General features: G+C 35.1%; 1 protein-coding gene across 5 annotated transcripts in view; it reads left to right on the top strand.

Annotated features, from left to right (window-relative positions):
- LOC136033678 (uncharacterized) overlaps positions 1-15837 on the top strand; it is a 37013-nt gene that overhangs the window by 13488 nt on the left and 7688 nt on the right. For 4 of the 5 annotated variants that reach the window (XM_065714515.1, XM_065714513.1, XM_065714514.1 and 1 more), the window contains exons 2-6: positions 1160-1452; positions 4252-4367; positions 8399-8632; positions 12929-13075; positions 15417-15575. In XM_065714515.1, the coding sequence (XP_065570587.1) occupies positions 1176-1452; positions 4252-4367; positions 8399-8632; positions 12929-13075; positions 15417-15575 (933 nt within the window). In that variant the 5' untranslated portion in view covers positions 1160-1175. Of the gene's footprint in view, positions 1-1152; positions 1453-4251; positions 4368-8398; positions 8633-12928; positions 13076-15416; positions 15576-15837 lie in introns of all 5 variants that reach the window. The other variant, XM_065714516.1, reaches the window with a different exon arrangement.

The following is a 15837-nucleotide window of genomic DNA, read 5'->3' as shown; positions in this document are numbered from 1 at the left end:
TTGCTCTAAATTGCAAATTAAGATTCAGTTTACAGTTCAGTTGAAATTTAGTTTAAACTGTTTCAGAGAACATATAAGTACAGCTAATAGTGAGGCTTATAAAACTTGTTTACTAAAATCTTGTAACACAAATAATTGAAAAAAAAACAGAATGTAATAAAATATAAATTTAACTCTGTAAAATTTACTCCCAGGTTTTGATTTTCTGAATTATTTCTTCATAAATGGAACAGTGAGCCTTTTTTATAGCAAGCAGCTTACTACAAGCCACCACTGGCTTGTGTTTGAGTCAAAATCAGAGTTTTATTTTGTAATGTGATAAACCAATGGGACTTTTTACATTTATGGTTTTAGCTTAAACCAAATTTGCTAGCAATAGGACAAATCCTGTGCCCGCCAGCTTCAGTAATGATAGTTTGCATCTTTGACATGCTAAATAGTACACCATGGTTTGTTGAGCTACTCCCTGTCTGCTGATGACTTGAATACATCCATGCTGGTAGAGGTTACTTTTTTCAGTTAGGGAGCTCCACAAGCTGACAGCTCTTCGAAAAGAACTTGTTCCTTAGTCTGGTATTTGTTCAGTTCCAGATAAGCTTATGAGGATGACCACGAGTTCTCTTGAAATTATCAAGTTGGAAAATGTCATGAGTGGTATCCCAGAATTTAGAAGCTTGTATGCTGTTGTCACATCCCCTCGTTTGTGTTGATACATTAGAGATGGTATTCTGAGCTTACTAGACAGGGTGGATAAAGGAAATCATTAAGGTCTTTAATACATTTTTTTGCCCTCTTTTGGACTGATTCCATGGCCACTTGGTTAGTCTTGTTGATTGGACATGTTGATTATGAAGTTTTGTTTTGTTATTATAAGTTTTGCCAGTATCTTTTCCCTATTTTGCAACAAGACAAATCTATAGTATACTATGTTTTTGATTAAGAAAACGAAAAAAAACTGATTGCTTTTCCTTATATTTTCTGAGGTTATTCAAAGACTGCTTATCCAAAAACTTAAAAGCAATTTTATGTTTGTTTGCTTGAACTTATGGCCAGGTCTGATATCATACTCTTTATTTTAGCCATTTTTGTTCAACTCATAGAACCTTAAAATTGCTCTAGCCTAAGCTAAATATCAGATGATAATAATTACAGATTTCAGGTAAATTTATAAGACTATGAGCCAGGAAGATGGGGCCATATCGGAAGGTAGTTCAGTTAAAAGTGCCAGGTGGGTCCAATTTGAAGAAGCAAATCAAGATAAGAAGTCAATAGCTGTTATAAATGTTGATGAACAGACAGATGTTACAACCAGTAAGGGAACACCTACTTCAAATGTAAAGCCTATAACTTCTAAACCTGCAAGAATGATGTCTGTTCCTCCAAATGTGAATGGTTCTGGAACAGTGGTAGTAAATTTAGAAAGTCCTTCAGGAGGCCCTCAGAATGACTTTAGTAAGTTTATTATTATTATTTTCTACGTAAAGACAAAGTTTATAACTAGGCAGAGTACAAACATTAAAAACCCTTGCTTTATCTGAAAACTAACGATTTTTTTTGACACAGTAATATTATCTGTTTGGAAATATTTGACCCATATTTATATTTTAGCCCTCTGATATTCAAGAAAAATGAAAATAAGTTTTTTTTTTAGATCTGATTTTTTTTTTTTTTTACCATCTAGAACTATCATACAGCACTGCTTTTTTGGAACAGAAAAACTGACAATGCATGGTGGAAAAAGAAAACTTACTAGAACGTATAGTAGGTAGCTTTGTTCCTTATTTGCTGAAAAACATTGATATGCATGTTTTTTGTTAAGCATAACATAATATCTATTCTTAGGTTATTTTGATTTTTATTTCGAAGAAATATAATACAAATCTTTCTGTTGTGGATCCTTCTGAATAGGGTCAAGGGGATTTGTTTGTAGGTATGCTGGTTATCATAGGTGTATAGAGGCAGAATCCAGAAGAGATGATATTAGTGGAAGGGAAAGATCTTCTAAATGCTAAAACATGTGAATTTTAGGCTATTATTTTGAGTTTTTCTGGGGGATGGCAACTGGGACCAATCTTGTGGCAGGGGGAGGGTTTGTTGGTCAGCAATTTATTATATTGTGTTGTTGTTAATAATCAAATCTATCTTTGTGACCAACAGGTTTGCAGTAAGTGACCAATTATTAGTAAAAAAAGAAGAAAAAAAAAGAATCATATGCTTTGTAAGTTTGAATTAGTTGAGATTAGAGGAAGATCTCTACCTAAATTGGGTTTATCTCCATTATATTTTTGGATTGTGAAGTTCTATTCTTGTGGCTCTGTTATTTATCTGCAAATTGTGTATAAAGAGTTTACAATCACACTAAACCACAATATCCACATCAGTGATTTTTGAAGTTTCAAGGAAATGTTTGTAAAAAAAAAGATCACGTTTGTTGCAATTGGAGCCAGCTAGGATAGATTTGTCCAATAGTAAACCAAAGAAACAGAAAAAGTTACTTAGGTTGAGTTGCTTTGCATGTGAGAAAAAGATGGGATGTAGCAACTCAATTGAAGGATCTAACAAAAACTACAACTCTATAGGTCCCATCTTTACAACCTTTTGCTGCAGAACTTTGGAAACTCTTCTGTGGGCAGCTATCTGTCAGAATTTTGGGACACCGGGGCTTTCAGAAGCTGCTTGAAAAATGTGTACAGTTTGTGCTACTGTAGCTTGCTGTGATAGATTCTTGTCAGAATATGGGCAAATGCAAATATGTTTAAGAACTAGTAAGCATGAGCATAAAAAAGCAACTGTAGTTCATATGCTCTCAGCAGTTACTGGACAGCAAAAAAAGAAAAGATAAATAGCAAACACCTGAAACGCTATCTCCTACTCTGGGAGTGATTGGTAAAAACAGAAAGGCTTGACCATGGGTTTTACTGGCTCTTAACCATTACCAGCTGATGGAGATGAAACTAAGGAATATAATCTAATTTCACATTTATGAAGCTCTGCTATCTGAAGGCTAATTTATCTGAACTTCATTTTTTTCTTATAAATTTAAACATCGGTTTTTGTCTATTTCAGGTCATGATTGATCAAGACACAAGAAGCACTTTTTGGTCCAATATTCTCCACTTCTCCAAGAGAGAAGAGGGGGAGGGGTGTTCAATTGCATATCAGGGTGAAATCCCTATCTCCTTTTTGGAGGTATGTCCAATTATGGTTCCCCTTTCAAACTCTGATTTGTGTGATTTTTCAGCAAGTAGACATTATATTGGTATGCTGATTAAGCAGGGATGGACGTCTAAGCAAGGTTTCTTTTGCTCAATGCTTACATAATGACTGAGCTAAAATTTAACATTTACTACTATTCCAAATCAAGGTAGGATCACACCTTCACTGCATGATATGTTTAAAAAGGCTGAAACTATTGCAAGAGGAAAACGGTCGTATGCTACTTATATACACATATGTACTATTTTTTAACTCCCATCAAAGAGAGACATAGAGAGGAAACTGGAAAGATCTTCATTTCAACATAATTATCCAGAGACGCTTTCCGCAGGAGCAATAGGGTTTAAAACAAAACTAAAAGAAAAAATGAATGCCAAGAGAGAGATACAGAGGAGTATGTCAGAAATGGATGTGCTGGGAAAGCTAGTTCTTGCTTATTCGAATTAATGGATGTAATTCTGCTGAATTTTATTTTAAAATGTTAGGAAATACTGCTCTCGTAAATTGTACCCTGGCAAAGGGAGGGAATTGACCCCTAACAGTTTCGTCATTAGTAAATGCAAACTAAAGTGTTTCTGAAATTTTCTGTTAGATTTTCCTTATTTACGTTCTTGTCATTATTTACAGCTAGTGTTTGCTAATTTCTTATGTTGTTAGTGTTGACTAAGGTAGCTTATTACTGTTGAAAATTTGTTAAAATTTAACTCTAAACTTTTAATATGTGTTACTATTTTTTTGTGGGTACTTTACACAGTAATGTTTTTTGGTGGGACTTGTGCAGGAGAGGGAAGTGGATTTGATGGACTGGTCAAAAAATTCTTTTGAAGAAAATTATTTTTAGTGGATTATGTAATGACTTATTGGCTGTCTATTGACTCGAATATGCCACAGGTCGCTCCTGCCTCCCTCTCCCCCCCTACTTCACTGATATATCCTTTGTCAAGTTGACATAAATGGAAAAAGACATTTCGTCGTTTGATAGTTTCAGACTCATTCTTAGAACTTGTGTTTGTAACTGGAACCTTTTTTTTTTAGAGAATGGGCAGTTGATTGTTACTGTATTACCGACTAACTCAAAATATCCTTGGATAACACCTGCCCGCTTTCGACCAGAGCTTGTACCTGAAGAATTAATGGCACCAGAATTAAGTGTAAGAGAGTTTTTCAATTGAATTTTTTTTTGCTACGATTTATTAGGAGTCGTTATTTACTCCCACCCCCCTCCTGGGAAATACGCCCCGGGGACAATACCCTCCCCCCGGAAAATTCCCCCAGACGCAAAATTGAGCAGCCAAAGAGGAAGTACAAAATAGGCACCTCAAAATGTAGATCAGATGTGCTAAGGGATAACAGAAGGACCATATATCAAAAATAGCTTTAGGGGAGGGGCTGGTTGGTCCCAATTAACTTTTGACTTCTAAGAAAAGGACTAGAACTCTCAAATACTGTCCGTATATTCCTACTAACAAATACTATAAGCCATGGAGAAAGTGCAAAACTTACAGCCCTTTCCTTAAAGCTGTGGGGGGTGTTGTCATCTCCAGAGGCATATTTATTAGACCTTTCGATTATGATGAACCAAATGGCTATGATGAACCTTGATTTAAATAGATACAGAATTAGTTCTAAGGGAGATATGGGGGGAGGATGGAGGTACAAATTGATATGTAATCCCGAGGACTGTATCGAAACTTTTTTTTTTGGGGGGGGGGGGGTACATAAAAACTTTTAAAAGTGTGTTAAAACTTTGTTTTATGCATTATTGCTCTGTTTTTTCAAGTCGTACAGACAAACATTTCCACCCCTTATTACGCCTTCAGGTAGCCTAAATACAGAATTTGTTATAAGGAAGGACGGAGTGGGAGGTAGAAATTGATATTTAGTCCCTCTTAATTTTTGTGAATTTTTCTGGTCTACGCTGTTATTATGAAAGTAAAGAGTAACATTATTCCCCAAAATGAGCAGAATTTGTTCCGTATAGGAGCAGGGCTGCCCCTTCCTTGCCCCCCTCCTCCGCCTCATGGTCCTAGAAAAAAAAATGCCCGTTCGATCAAAAATTGGAAGTTCTAGTCGTTTTTTATATGAGTTGGAAGTGATTGGAGACCAACCAGTCCCTGTCATAAAACCTGTTTTTGATATTTGGTCCTTTTATTACCCCTTAGGACATCTGATCGACATTTTGAGATACCTATTTTGTACTTTCTCATTGGCTGCTCAATCTTGCATGTAGGGAAATTTTCGCGGGGGAAGTGGGTTAAACGCCTAAACCCGATTTATCAAAGCTATTTTTAGTAGTGTATTTCAGCATGCAACTCATCACAAAATGTATAATGCAAAACATAAGATCTAAGAATCGGTTGATAGTTGCGGGGAAATAATTTTCGTATATTCAGAAGCTTAAGCCCACCCCTCTTTTCCCGTCAATAGGAAAATGTTTTATGGGTTTATAGTAACTCCCTGACTGGGAGCTGTTTACTAACTCCCCCTGCTTTTTTTAATTCTTTAATTATTATTGTGTTGTTTTTTTTTTGCTTAATACAATTAATGTCATTTATGGCGTAAATGTCATAAATGACCTTGTTGTTTAATATAGAACATTACCAAAGAGAATAGAAACAGAAAGTTTGCCATCATAGTATATTTCAAATTTGTTCTTTGTTTTGTGTAGCCTGGATATTGTTGGCGAAAAAAAAAACGCATAAATATAGTTGAAAATCATGTTGACTTGAACATAAAACATCATTTTTCGTTCTATTCTTCAACCTCTTAAATAAACTCAACATAAAGTTGAATAATTGAATTGGTGTATTCTAAAATCTGCAGTAATTATACATAAGGCCATTCAATTCATTCTTTGGAGGAAATGTCAAACAGCTTGTTTGTCCTACATTTGTATGTATGTTTAGCATCAATGTTTGTTAGGCATAAATTACAGCAAACAATTGATTTCTAGACAAACATAGTTTGATAAATACAAAAAAAAGTGGTTAAGTAGCGTGAGCCAAACTTTCAGGAATCATTTTAGCCTGAGATGATTCCTTAGAATACTTAACACTTGAGATTCTCATGTATTAATTTTAAAAATCTCCGAAAGTTTCATCCGTCTAGCTCAACCACTTTTACTTGAAATATTAAAAAAAGTTTTTATTTTCAGAAAGTGATTGTTTATCCTAAGTTTTCATTCATTTTAGATTATCTTATTTGACTGGCCATGCTATTCCAACTATAATCGCTTGTTTGGCATTCAAAGGGTTTGTGATAATATAAATTGCCTCCATTGCTATTAATATGAACTAAACATTAAGGCTTTAGTCATCTTTTCGATTTGTGTTTTTTTCATAACGACCTCAATTAGGTCATAACCTAGTTTAAAGGTTTTATTCACAAACCAAAAATTTTGCAATCAAAATTTGCTGTAGGTCTGTGAACAATTGCTGAATTACAACTTTCTCAGTGAAAAGAATACACTATACTCAGAAAAGATTGCGGAAAATATTTATTGTGGGGAAATTGCGGATGTTTGCAGCATATTTTTTGGCAGTACTTTTTCTTCTCTTGTATAGAATTTAAAAAGATGGATTGAGCACCTTCAGGCATAATAATAAAGAAATAGATTAGTTGAATCAATTAATGCATATTGATTTTTTTCAAAGTCAATTGGCTAAAGTACAGGTATCTTTGTTGCAGAAGAAACCCAGTTCAGAGTTGTTTATTTATGGGGGTTTACATGAAAGGACAAGTAAAGCTATTGAGCTCTTCTGAGAGGAAACCAATTTATTTCACTTTAAAGATTATGAACATTTTAGTATAAAATTATTTGATTAATTCTTTGATTTGTTTAGCTTGCTGTGAAGTTCTTTAAGAATACGGACTAAAATTTGGAAATGACGAAAATTATTTTCGCCGTTATTCAATGGCAGACACGGAATATCTTTTTCTCAAATCAGTTTGATTGACTTAATGCTAAAATGTGCTTTAAAGTTTTTTCCCCTGCTAAATCTCACAAATAAACACAAATTGCTGTTCTTTTTTTTACCAGATGAGATCATATTTTGAACAAGTAATATGTATTGTGAATTTCTTCTATTTTTGGTTTTGTAGTGGTAATCGTTTCTGCTGAATGAAATGGCTCCAGGATCAAGGATAAAAAAATTCGAAATCTAAAAGACACGTTAGATTAATAGAAGCGAAGATTTCACAACTGCTCAAACAAAAAATGCTACGAGCTGAAAGATGTACGGGCAGAGCCTGGTGTCATCAATAACATTGTATAAAGTCTGTCAGGAGATCCACCATCTAAATCCATTTTATTATCATTGTAATATCTGCGGTGCTATCTATTACTTGGCGATGCGCCGCTAGTCTGACCGGTCCTGCTACATAGAATAAGGAGTGTCCAGTATCCTTGTGCTCACCCTTAAAAACTCTGATACCTGTATGCTTAAGCTCTGGAGACGGAGACTCCAAACCCTGTTTTTAGCTGTAATTGTTTCTTTCTAAGCAATACAGGAGAAAACATTCTGAGTAAAATTGTATGTGTTCGAAATGTAATCAGTTTGAGATGTCTCGTGGACAGGATTTGTATATGAATCTGTGGTGGTTCAATTTTCGGGCAAATTTAAGTTCAGATAACTATATAATAATATGTCTTTAGTATTTGCGAAATGTTATAATTCTATCAATAAAACTTGTTCCAGAAATCCACATATGTTTTATTCCTCATTTGGATAAAGTTGATGACACATCGCCAAAATGTGTTTTGTTCAAACCCACGAAGAGGTTTTACGCTAAAATTGCTCTTCTTTTTCTTAAAAAAAAACAAACAATTTTTAGTTGAAGCTTTGAAAACTCAGATAAAATAACCTTAGAGTTTTTGAATTTTTTAGTTCAACTCAGTAATACAATGTTCATGACATTCAATAGGTTTAATTCGTGTTTTAACCGATTTTCTTTTATGCGATTCTTTTAGGGTTTCTTTAATCTTTAATTTGGACTTGATTCAGAAATATAACTGAATCTGCTATCCTCTCCTCCAAATCCCCGCAACAAAGCCTTGATATTTTTGAGACAACATGCTTCTTAAATTGTTTTTCCTGTTAAATTTCCTTGATTGATAACAGTTTTGACTGTTCTGTAGGATAAGTTAAATTTTATAGCTGGAATTTTTTTCATGTATTTCTAGCTCACCGTAGAAGAGTACGTGGCAGCCATGGAAACTCTAGTTAATGATGTTCGCTTCAATGCATATATAATCTGCTACAAACGTGTTCTCATTGGTTGGATCATGTCTGCATTTTTAATTCTGCTCACACTGCTATTTTCTGGTGTTAGAGGCCTTACGTTGTTTGGCTGCGGTATTATTTGGCTGATTTTGAATGCTGGTGCCATCTTTTTCTGTATGTACGTTAAAATCAAGGTAATCAACCTAAATTTATTTATTAGTTTGATATTTATATAAGATACTACCATAAAAGCTTAATTATTTTCTACTATGGGTGTAAAGTGACAGCATAGTGATAGGCAGTTTACTTTTACGCTGAATGTATAAATAAATAAATCGATATACTCAATGTTTTCTAAAGACAAAACTGGAACCCTGGTATGAGTTCCTCCTCCGCCCTGGTCTTTTTTTTATTACGACACCAATTCAAATGAATGTGGGATTTTTCTTAAATGTTTTTGACTACAAATCTGTTTTCTTTTCTATTCACTAGGAAATAAATTGATTATAAATTAAATAAGAAACAATTAAGGTGTAACAGAGGTTTCCGTATCTAATTTTTTTTTCCTTAAAAAATCTTCCATGGGTGTAAAGTGACAGCATAGTGGTAGGCAGTTTACTTTACGCTGAATGTATAAATAAGTAAATCGATATGCCCAATGTGTTCAAAAGACAAACCTGGAACCCTGGGATGAATTCCTCCTCCCTCCTGTCTTTTTTTATTACGGCACCAATTCAAATGAATGTGGAATTTTTCTTAAACGTCTTTGACAACAAATTTGTTTTCTTTTCTATTCACTAGGATTGAAATTTATTATAAATTAAATAAGAAGCAATTAAGGTGTAACAGAGGTTTCCATATCTAGTTTCTTTTTAATTACTTTTAATTTTTCTTTCTTACTTGGTCTCTTTGAGGCTTTGGCCTGGGGGTTCTCTCTCCCCTCGATGACTCTAGGAATACCTAATTTTGACGTGTAAGTGGAAGGAGAGATAGTTTCACGAAGGTCAGAAAGCAGAGTGAATGCATGCAGTTCCAAATAAAAACGTGACAAAGTTAAACAACCGTGGCTCAGTATTAAAGTGGGCTGAGTTTATTTTCTAAGATTTCGCAAGAAGGGATAGCCTATCTTAACCTATGCAAGACTTTATTTTTCAGTGTCTTTTTTTGTTAAGTTTATAGCAGTCGTTCTTGGGCTAAAAAAAATTTTGAATCTTTTTTGTATTAAAATTGAGGAAATTAGTTTTGTTTTGTTTAGGTTTAGTGTCCTGTATTTTTCTCGACAGTCTTCATACTTGTTGGGTCTTAGGCTTGATCATTTGGTCTAAAAACTATATTAAAGGGATTTAATTTTGTTCTATTAACTTTGGAAATCTATACGTTTATTCCATATTCTTCTAACGTTTATTTCTGGATCGGATCTGCTTTACTACTGTACTTCTAGATAAATATATTTGTTTTAGGGGCTAGTCAGGAACGTTGCAGTTGTATTAGTTATTTTCTGTTTTCCTTTTATGTTACGTCTGTTTGATTTTTGAACAAATCTATTTTTGTGCTGTTATGGTTTACCTTCATTTACAATGTAAGGCTGAACCCTCGTTCAAATACTTGCTTGTTGCGGTTTCAATAATCACCATAATAATGCTTCGGTAACGTTTTTCAGATTTTTCCTCATTATTAAAATTATCGAACTACTTTTATGCTATTTTGTTTTTGATCTTCTAATATGTCTAATTTCTTGTTATCACCGTTTAATGAGATTTGATAAAAATGAATCTAATCAAACAGTTTGTGGTAACAAACTGTGAGCAAGGAGCGACTCGGCTCAATAGTAACTGAAGCTCTAAAAGCGGAATTTTAATATCAATAGATACATCGAAAAGATCAGCTTATTATGCTGATTCAAAATATATAAAATACATCAAGTTTACTGCTACCCATCAAAAGTTAGGAGCTTGAGAAATTTGCCTGATTTTTAAATAGGGGGAAACACCCCTAAAATTATAGAAATCTTAATGAAAATCACACCACCAGACTCGGCGTACGAGAGAACCCTATTATAGAAGTTTCAAGCTCCCATGTGCAAAAATGTGGAATTTTGTTATTTTTGGCAGAAGACAGCTCATGGATGTGTTTTTTTTTTTCTCAGGGATGATTGTATCGAAATAATGGTCCTAGAAGAATGGGAGAATGTGCATTCGAACGGGAAAATAGCCCTTTTGTTCAGAATAGTTGAAAGATCAAATAGTTGTCTTTAGGTGTAAAATGACCCCCCGCAGTCCGTGGGGAGTAGCCTGTAAGTTATGAAATCTTCCCATTGTTTACGTGAAGTATCTGTTATTGGGAAGTATCCGGACATTTTTTGGGGGTAGGGGGGGATCTGCTTGGGGTGGATTTCTATTTGGAGAATCTTCCTTGAGGAAAATTTCTGGGGGCTGAATATTCCAGGGAAAATGTTACACTAGAGGGATATAATTATCCCCCTAGTGTAAGGAGGCAGAATTATAATTAGGGGACATATAGGAATTATAAGGGGACAGAATTACTCTACGAAATTCTTTTTAATTGTCTTACATTCTCTTTGCCAAATTTTTCATATGGAGATGTTCTGGGGGAATTATCGAGGGGCTTTTTTCCGCGTGTTTTGATTACCGGGAAATAATTTCCACGGAAGTAGGCATTTCCGGAGTGATCGAGAAACCGATTAGAGACTAAGGTCTTATTCAAATGAAAGAATGGTTTGAAAATTTTTCAGGCTGAATCGTCTGCAAGCAATTTTAATGGGAGGGGAGATTTTAAGGGAAGATGGAACTGTCTGGAGGGAATTTGACGGGGGGGGGTGCACTTTACGTTTGGTGAAATTTCTAAGGAGGACTTTTCCGTAAGGGAGAGGGGTGTATTTCATAGAGAGTGAGCAAGGTTTACTGACATTATTTGAAAAACAAAGAGATTATTCCATATATGAAGGGTTGCCCCCTCCTCAATACCTTACTCTTTCCGCTAAAGTTTGACTGTTTGTCCAATTTTTTAAGAGCTTCCACTCATACACGGGGGCCGTTTAACTAGAATAGGAAGCTTTTTTAAAAGTGCTAACAGTTTTAGCGTAAAGAGCAAGGTATTGAGGAGGGGGAACCCTTCATATACGGTATAAATCTGCAACAATTAATATGTAAATTTCGTTGTAATTTTTCATGTACGGTGATCCAAATTTGAACCTATATTAGTTGAAAACGTTCATAAATTAAATAAAAAAAAGTTTTTTTTCACTGAAAGTAAGGAACTACATTAAAACTTAATACGAACAGAAATTATTCCGTATATGAAAGAGGCTGTCACCTCATCAACGTCTTGCTCTTTACGCTAAAGCTTTTAAAAAAGCTTTTTAAAGCTTTTTCTGCTTTTAAAAAGCAGAGTTGTGACAAAGGGTCAAACCTTAGCGTAAGGAGTGAGGCGTTGAGGAGGGGACAGCCGCCTTCATATATGGAGTAATTTCTGTTCGTTTTGAGTTTTACTGTCGTTCCGTACTTTCAGTTAAAAAAGTAAACTGTAAACTGTTCTTTCCGTGTTTTCAGTTTGTAGCTTGTATAATTAATGGAAAGCAGATTGATAAGTAGTAGTGGAAAGAGAATCGGATTATGTATCGCTTTTTAGACGATTTTGGTTTTAGACAACACTATTATATTCTATTTGACAATGAGATTCTTGTTTGAGTTAGATTCTTCTTGGTTTGTTTGTTTGAGGAGTTACATTATATTTTGCTTAAGATGGCTATTAGCCATGTGGCAAAAATATTTGAGTAGATAGAATTTTAATCCCTGTCTTCAGAAAATTTCTCGTGAGCTTCTTATGTTTGTATGGTATGCTTATCTGCTTTTCGTCATTGTTTATTAACATTAAATATAAACAAAAGGAAAAAGAAGAAAAACTTAGTTCTGCAATTCCGTAGTCTTGTGCATAAAGGTAATAATAATCTATTCCTCACACCTCTCAATACAAAATCTCCACATAAAACCAAGTCTGCATTTATTAAAGACTTACAATTAATAAATCCTTTGGATAAATCTTGCTTTTGGAAAAACACGTGCAATGTATCAAATAAATGAATTATAAGGGCAAGTTAATACATCCAGGAAAACCAATCTCAAGGCTCATAAAAGCAATTACTTGGTTTAGAAGATCTTTTTGCTAGCTGATTGTTTTTCAGTTCTGCTTTTACATTCATATAAACTGTATTTTTTTTTTTTTTTTTTTTTTTTCAAGAAGAAATATATCTGGCCAAAATCAAAGGGCTGAAACTACTGTAAACTTTCCATGGGTTCTAGAATTAATTTCTGTAGTCTAAAATGCTTCTTCCTTTATCATAGCCCTTTTTTATTTCAAATGCCTCACCTTTATCTTGTGGACCTACAAAGTTGTTTTCTAAATGTTTTTTAGAGTATGAGAGGTGGTTTTAGCAGTATCTCTGAACTTATAACAGTTGATCTTTTTTCTAGCTTGTGCGTGCTTTAGAGCGAGCCGTAGCACGTGTCAATCGAGCATTGGTGCCTCATAAGCTGTTATTGGGAGTAGATGACAGGGGTCGTCTGTCGTGTCACAAAGTTCATTTGTGTTTCATGTACTTCAATCCCAAAGACTGTATCGTAAGTATGCAATTTTATTATGTTTACTTTTGCGACCTAGTATGTCAATTCTTCAGTTCAGAACTAGATGAGGGCCAAAGAAAGAAAACAATGGCGGGCTACACAAAAAAGAGGGAAACAGTGTTTTTCATCGACTCATTTTTTAAGTAGTATAATTTGATTTACAGCTAAATAATCAGCTGATTTTCGTATAAAAGAATTATAAGTATAGGAAAAGAAAGAAAGACACATGACATGAAAGGCGTGTCCAAAACAGTAGAAACAACATATTTAGGATAATTCTCTTGGCATAGGCTAAGATAATGGATAAGGTATAATAGCCCCTTGGGGTTGCTAGATAAGTGTAAATATTTATGTGTGACCTTATTCTAATCTGAAACTCAATATGAATATTTGTAACTACTTCTTTTATAGATTTTGTAACATGTGGTTGTTATTAGACTTCATACAGCCCTTGGGCTGTATGCTTTGTATGCTTGGTCCAAGGGAATGTTGTAGTGGTTTTGAATAATCTTTCTGTAAAATCACTTTGTTGATATACTTCCTATAGTTGCGTATTGCCCTCCTTTATTAAGGCTATTTTAAATTCTAGGTTTTAGTAAGACATAAGGGAAGTATTTTTGAAGAGAGTTGGTTTTCAAACAGAATTTTCCAAGAATAATTCGTGAAGCGTAATGTTGTGATCTCGAGTTCATGATATTATCAGTGACGCCATTCCTTAACTTGGGATTTTCTAAAATTCCCAGAAGACCCAGAAGGTCTAATAACTCTGCAGGCAGTTCTTTTGATTTCTATTCTAAAATCCCAAGAAGACCCAGAAGGTCTAATGACTCTGCAGGCAGTTCTCGTGATATCTATTCTAAAATCCCCAGAAGACCCAGAAGGTCTAATGACTCTGCAGGCAGTTCTCGTGATATCTATTCTAAAATCCCCAGAAGACCCAGAAGGTCTAATGACTCTGCAGGCAGTTCTCGTGATATCTATTCTAAAATCCCCAGAAGACCCAGAAGGTCTAATGACTCTGCAGGCAGTTCTCGTGATATCTATTCTAAAATCTCCAGAAGACCCAGAAGGTCTAATGACTCTGCAGGCAGTTCTCGTGATATCTATTCTAAAATCCCCAGAAGACCCAGAAGGTCTAATGACTCTGCAGGCAGTTCTCGTGATATCTATTCTAAAATCCCCAGAAGACTCAGAAGGTCTAATAACTCTGCCGGCAGTTCTTGTGATATCTATTATAAAATCCCCAGAAGACCCAGAAGGTCTAATGACTATGCAGGCAGTTCTCGTGATATCTATTCTAAAATCCCCAGAAGACCCAGAAGGTCTAATGACTCTGCAGGCAGTTCTCGTGATATCTATTCTAAAATCCCCAGAAGACTCAGAAGGTCTAAAAACTCTGCCGGCAGTTCTTGTGATATCTATTCTAAAATCCCCAGAAGACCCAGAAGGTCTAATGACTCTGCAGGCAGTTCTCGTGATATCTATTCTAAAATCCCCAGAAGACCCAGAAGGTCTAATAACTCTGCAGGCAGTTCTTTTGATATCTATTCTAAAATCCCCAGAAGACCCAGAAGGTCTAATGACTCTGCAGGCAGTTCTCGTGATATCTATTCTAAAATCCCCAGAAGACCCAGAAGGTCTAATGACTCTGCAGGCAGTTCTCGTGATATCTATTCTAAAATCCCCAGAAGGTGTAATGACTCTGCAGGCAGTTCTCGTGATATCTATTCTAAAATCTCCAGAAGACCCAGAAGGTCTAATGACTCTGCAGGCAGTTCTCGTGATATCTATTCTAAAATCCCCAGAAGACTCAGAAGGTCTAATAACTCTGCCGGCAGTTCTTGTGATATCTATTATAAAATCCCCAGAAGACCCAGAAGGTCTAATGACTCTGCAGGCAGTTCTCGTGATATCTATTCTAAAATCCCCAGAAGACCCAGAAGGTCTAATGACTCTGCAGGCAGTTCTCGTGATATCTATTCTAAAATCCCCAGAAGACTCAGAAGGTCTAATAACTCTGCAGGCAGTTCTCGTGATATCTATTATAAAATCCCCAGAAGACCCAGAAGGTCTAATGACTCTGCAGGCAGTTCTCGTGATATCTATTCTAAAATCCCCAGAAGACCCAGAAGGTCTAATAACTCTGCTGGCAGTTCTCGTGATATCTATTCTAAATTTCAGAACATAACGTTTCAGTTACATGCATGGTAGTAAGCGATTTTCATTTTTATTTACTCAAGGTATTTATATTGCAAAAAAACTATTAAATTGTTAATATGGTCACCTTTAAGTAGATGTCATTACAGATGACATAAGGTCAGCATTTAATTTTTTTCAGAAAAAACTTCAGTCAGTTGTTGCAGCTGGTGAAACAGAACCTGCTCAAGGGGATGCAGAGGCAGAACGTCGACGTCAAGAGTTCAGGAATCGAATGGACTTACCTGAGGCAGATATTGTGGTGTCTGGGGCGAGCGGAAGGAATGTTGTGAAGAAACAGGTACGTATTCTACATTTATGGATGTTCTTTCGCCAATTCATTTCTTGTTTAAGTGCACTGGGCACATAATACGCCAAACCGGACACATCCAAATTCAGGCCGCTTAAAATTCAGTATTGCAAAACTCAACCCAGCAAAAATTAGCTGACACAAAACTCAATTTATTTAAAATTGGTACTGAATTATTGCAAAACCTGGATTCAATTAAATAAATATTAACCTTTGTAATCTAAACCAAAAAATATTCAGGCAAGGCAAGAGC

This window comes from Artemia franciscana, chromosome 12, assembly GCF_032884065.1.
Source record: "Artemia franciscana chromosome 12, ASM3288406v1, whole genome shotgun sequence".
NCBI lineage: Eukaryota > Metazoa > Arthropoda > Branchiopoda > Anostraca > Artemiidae > Artemia > Artemia franciscana.
Note: the sequence above shows the minus strand (reverse complement) of the source record. Positions and strands in the feature narration are given on the sequence as shown.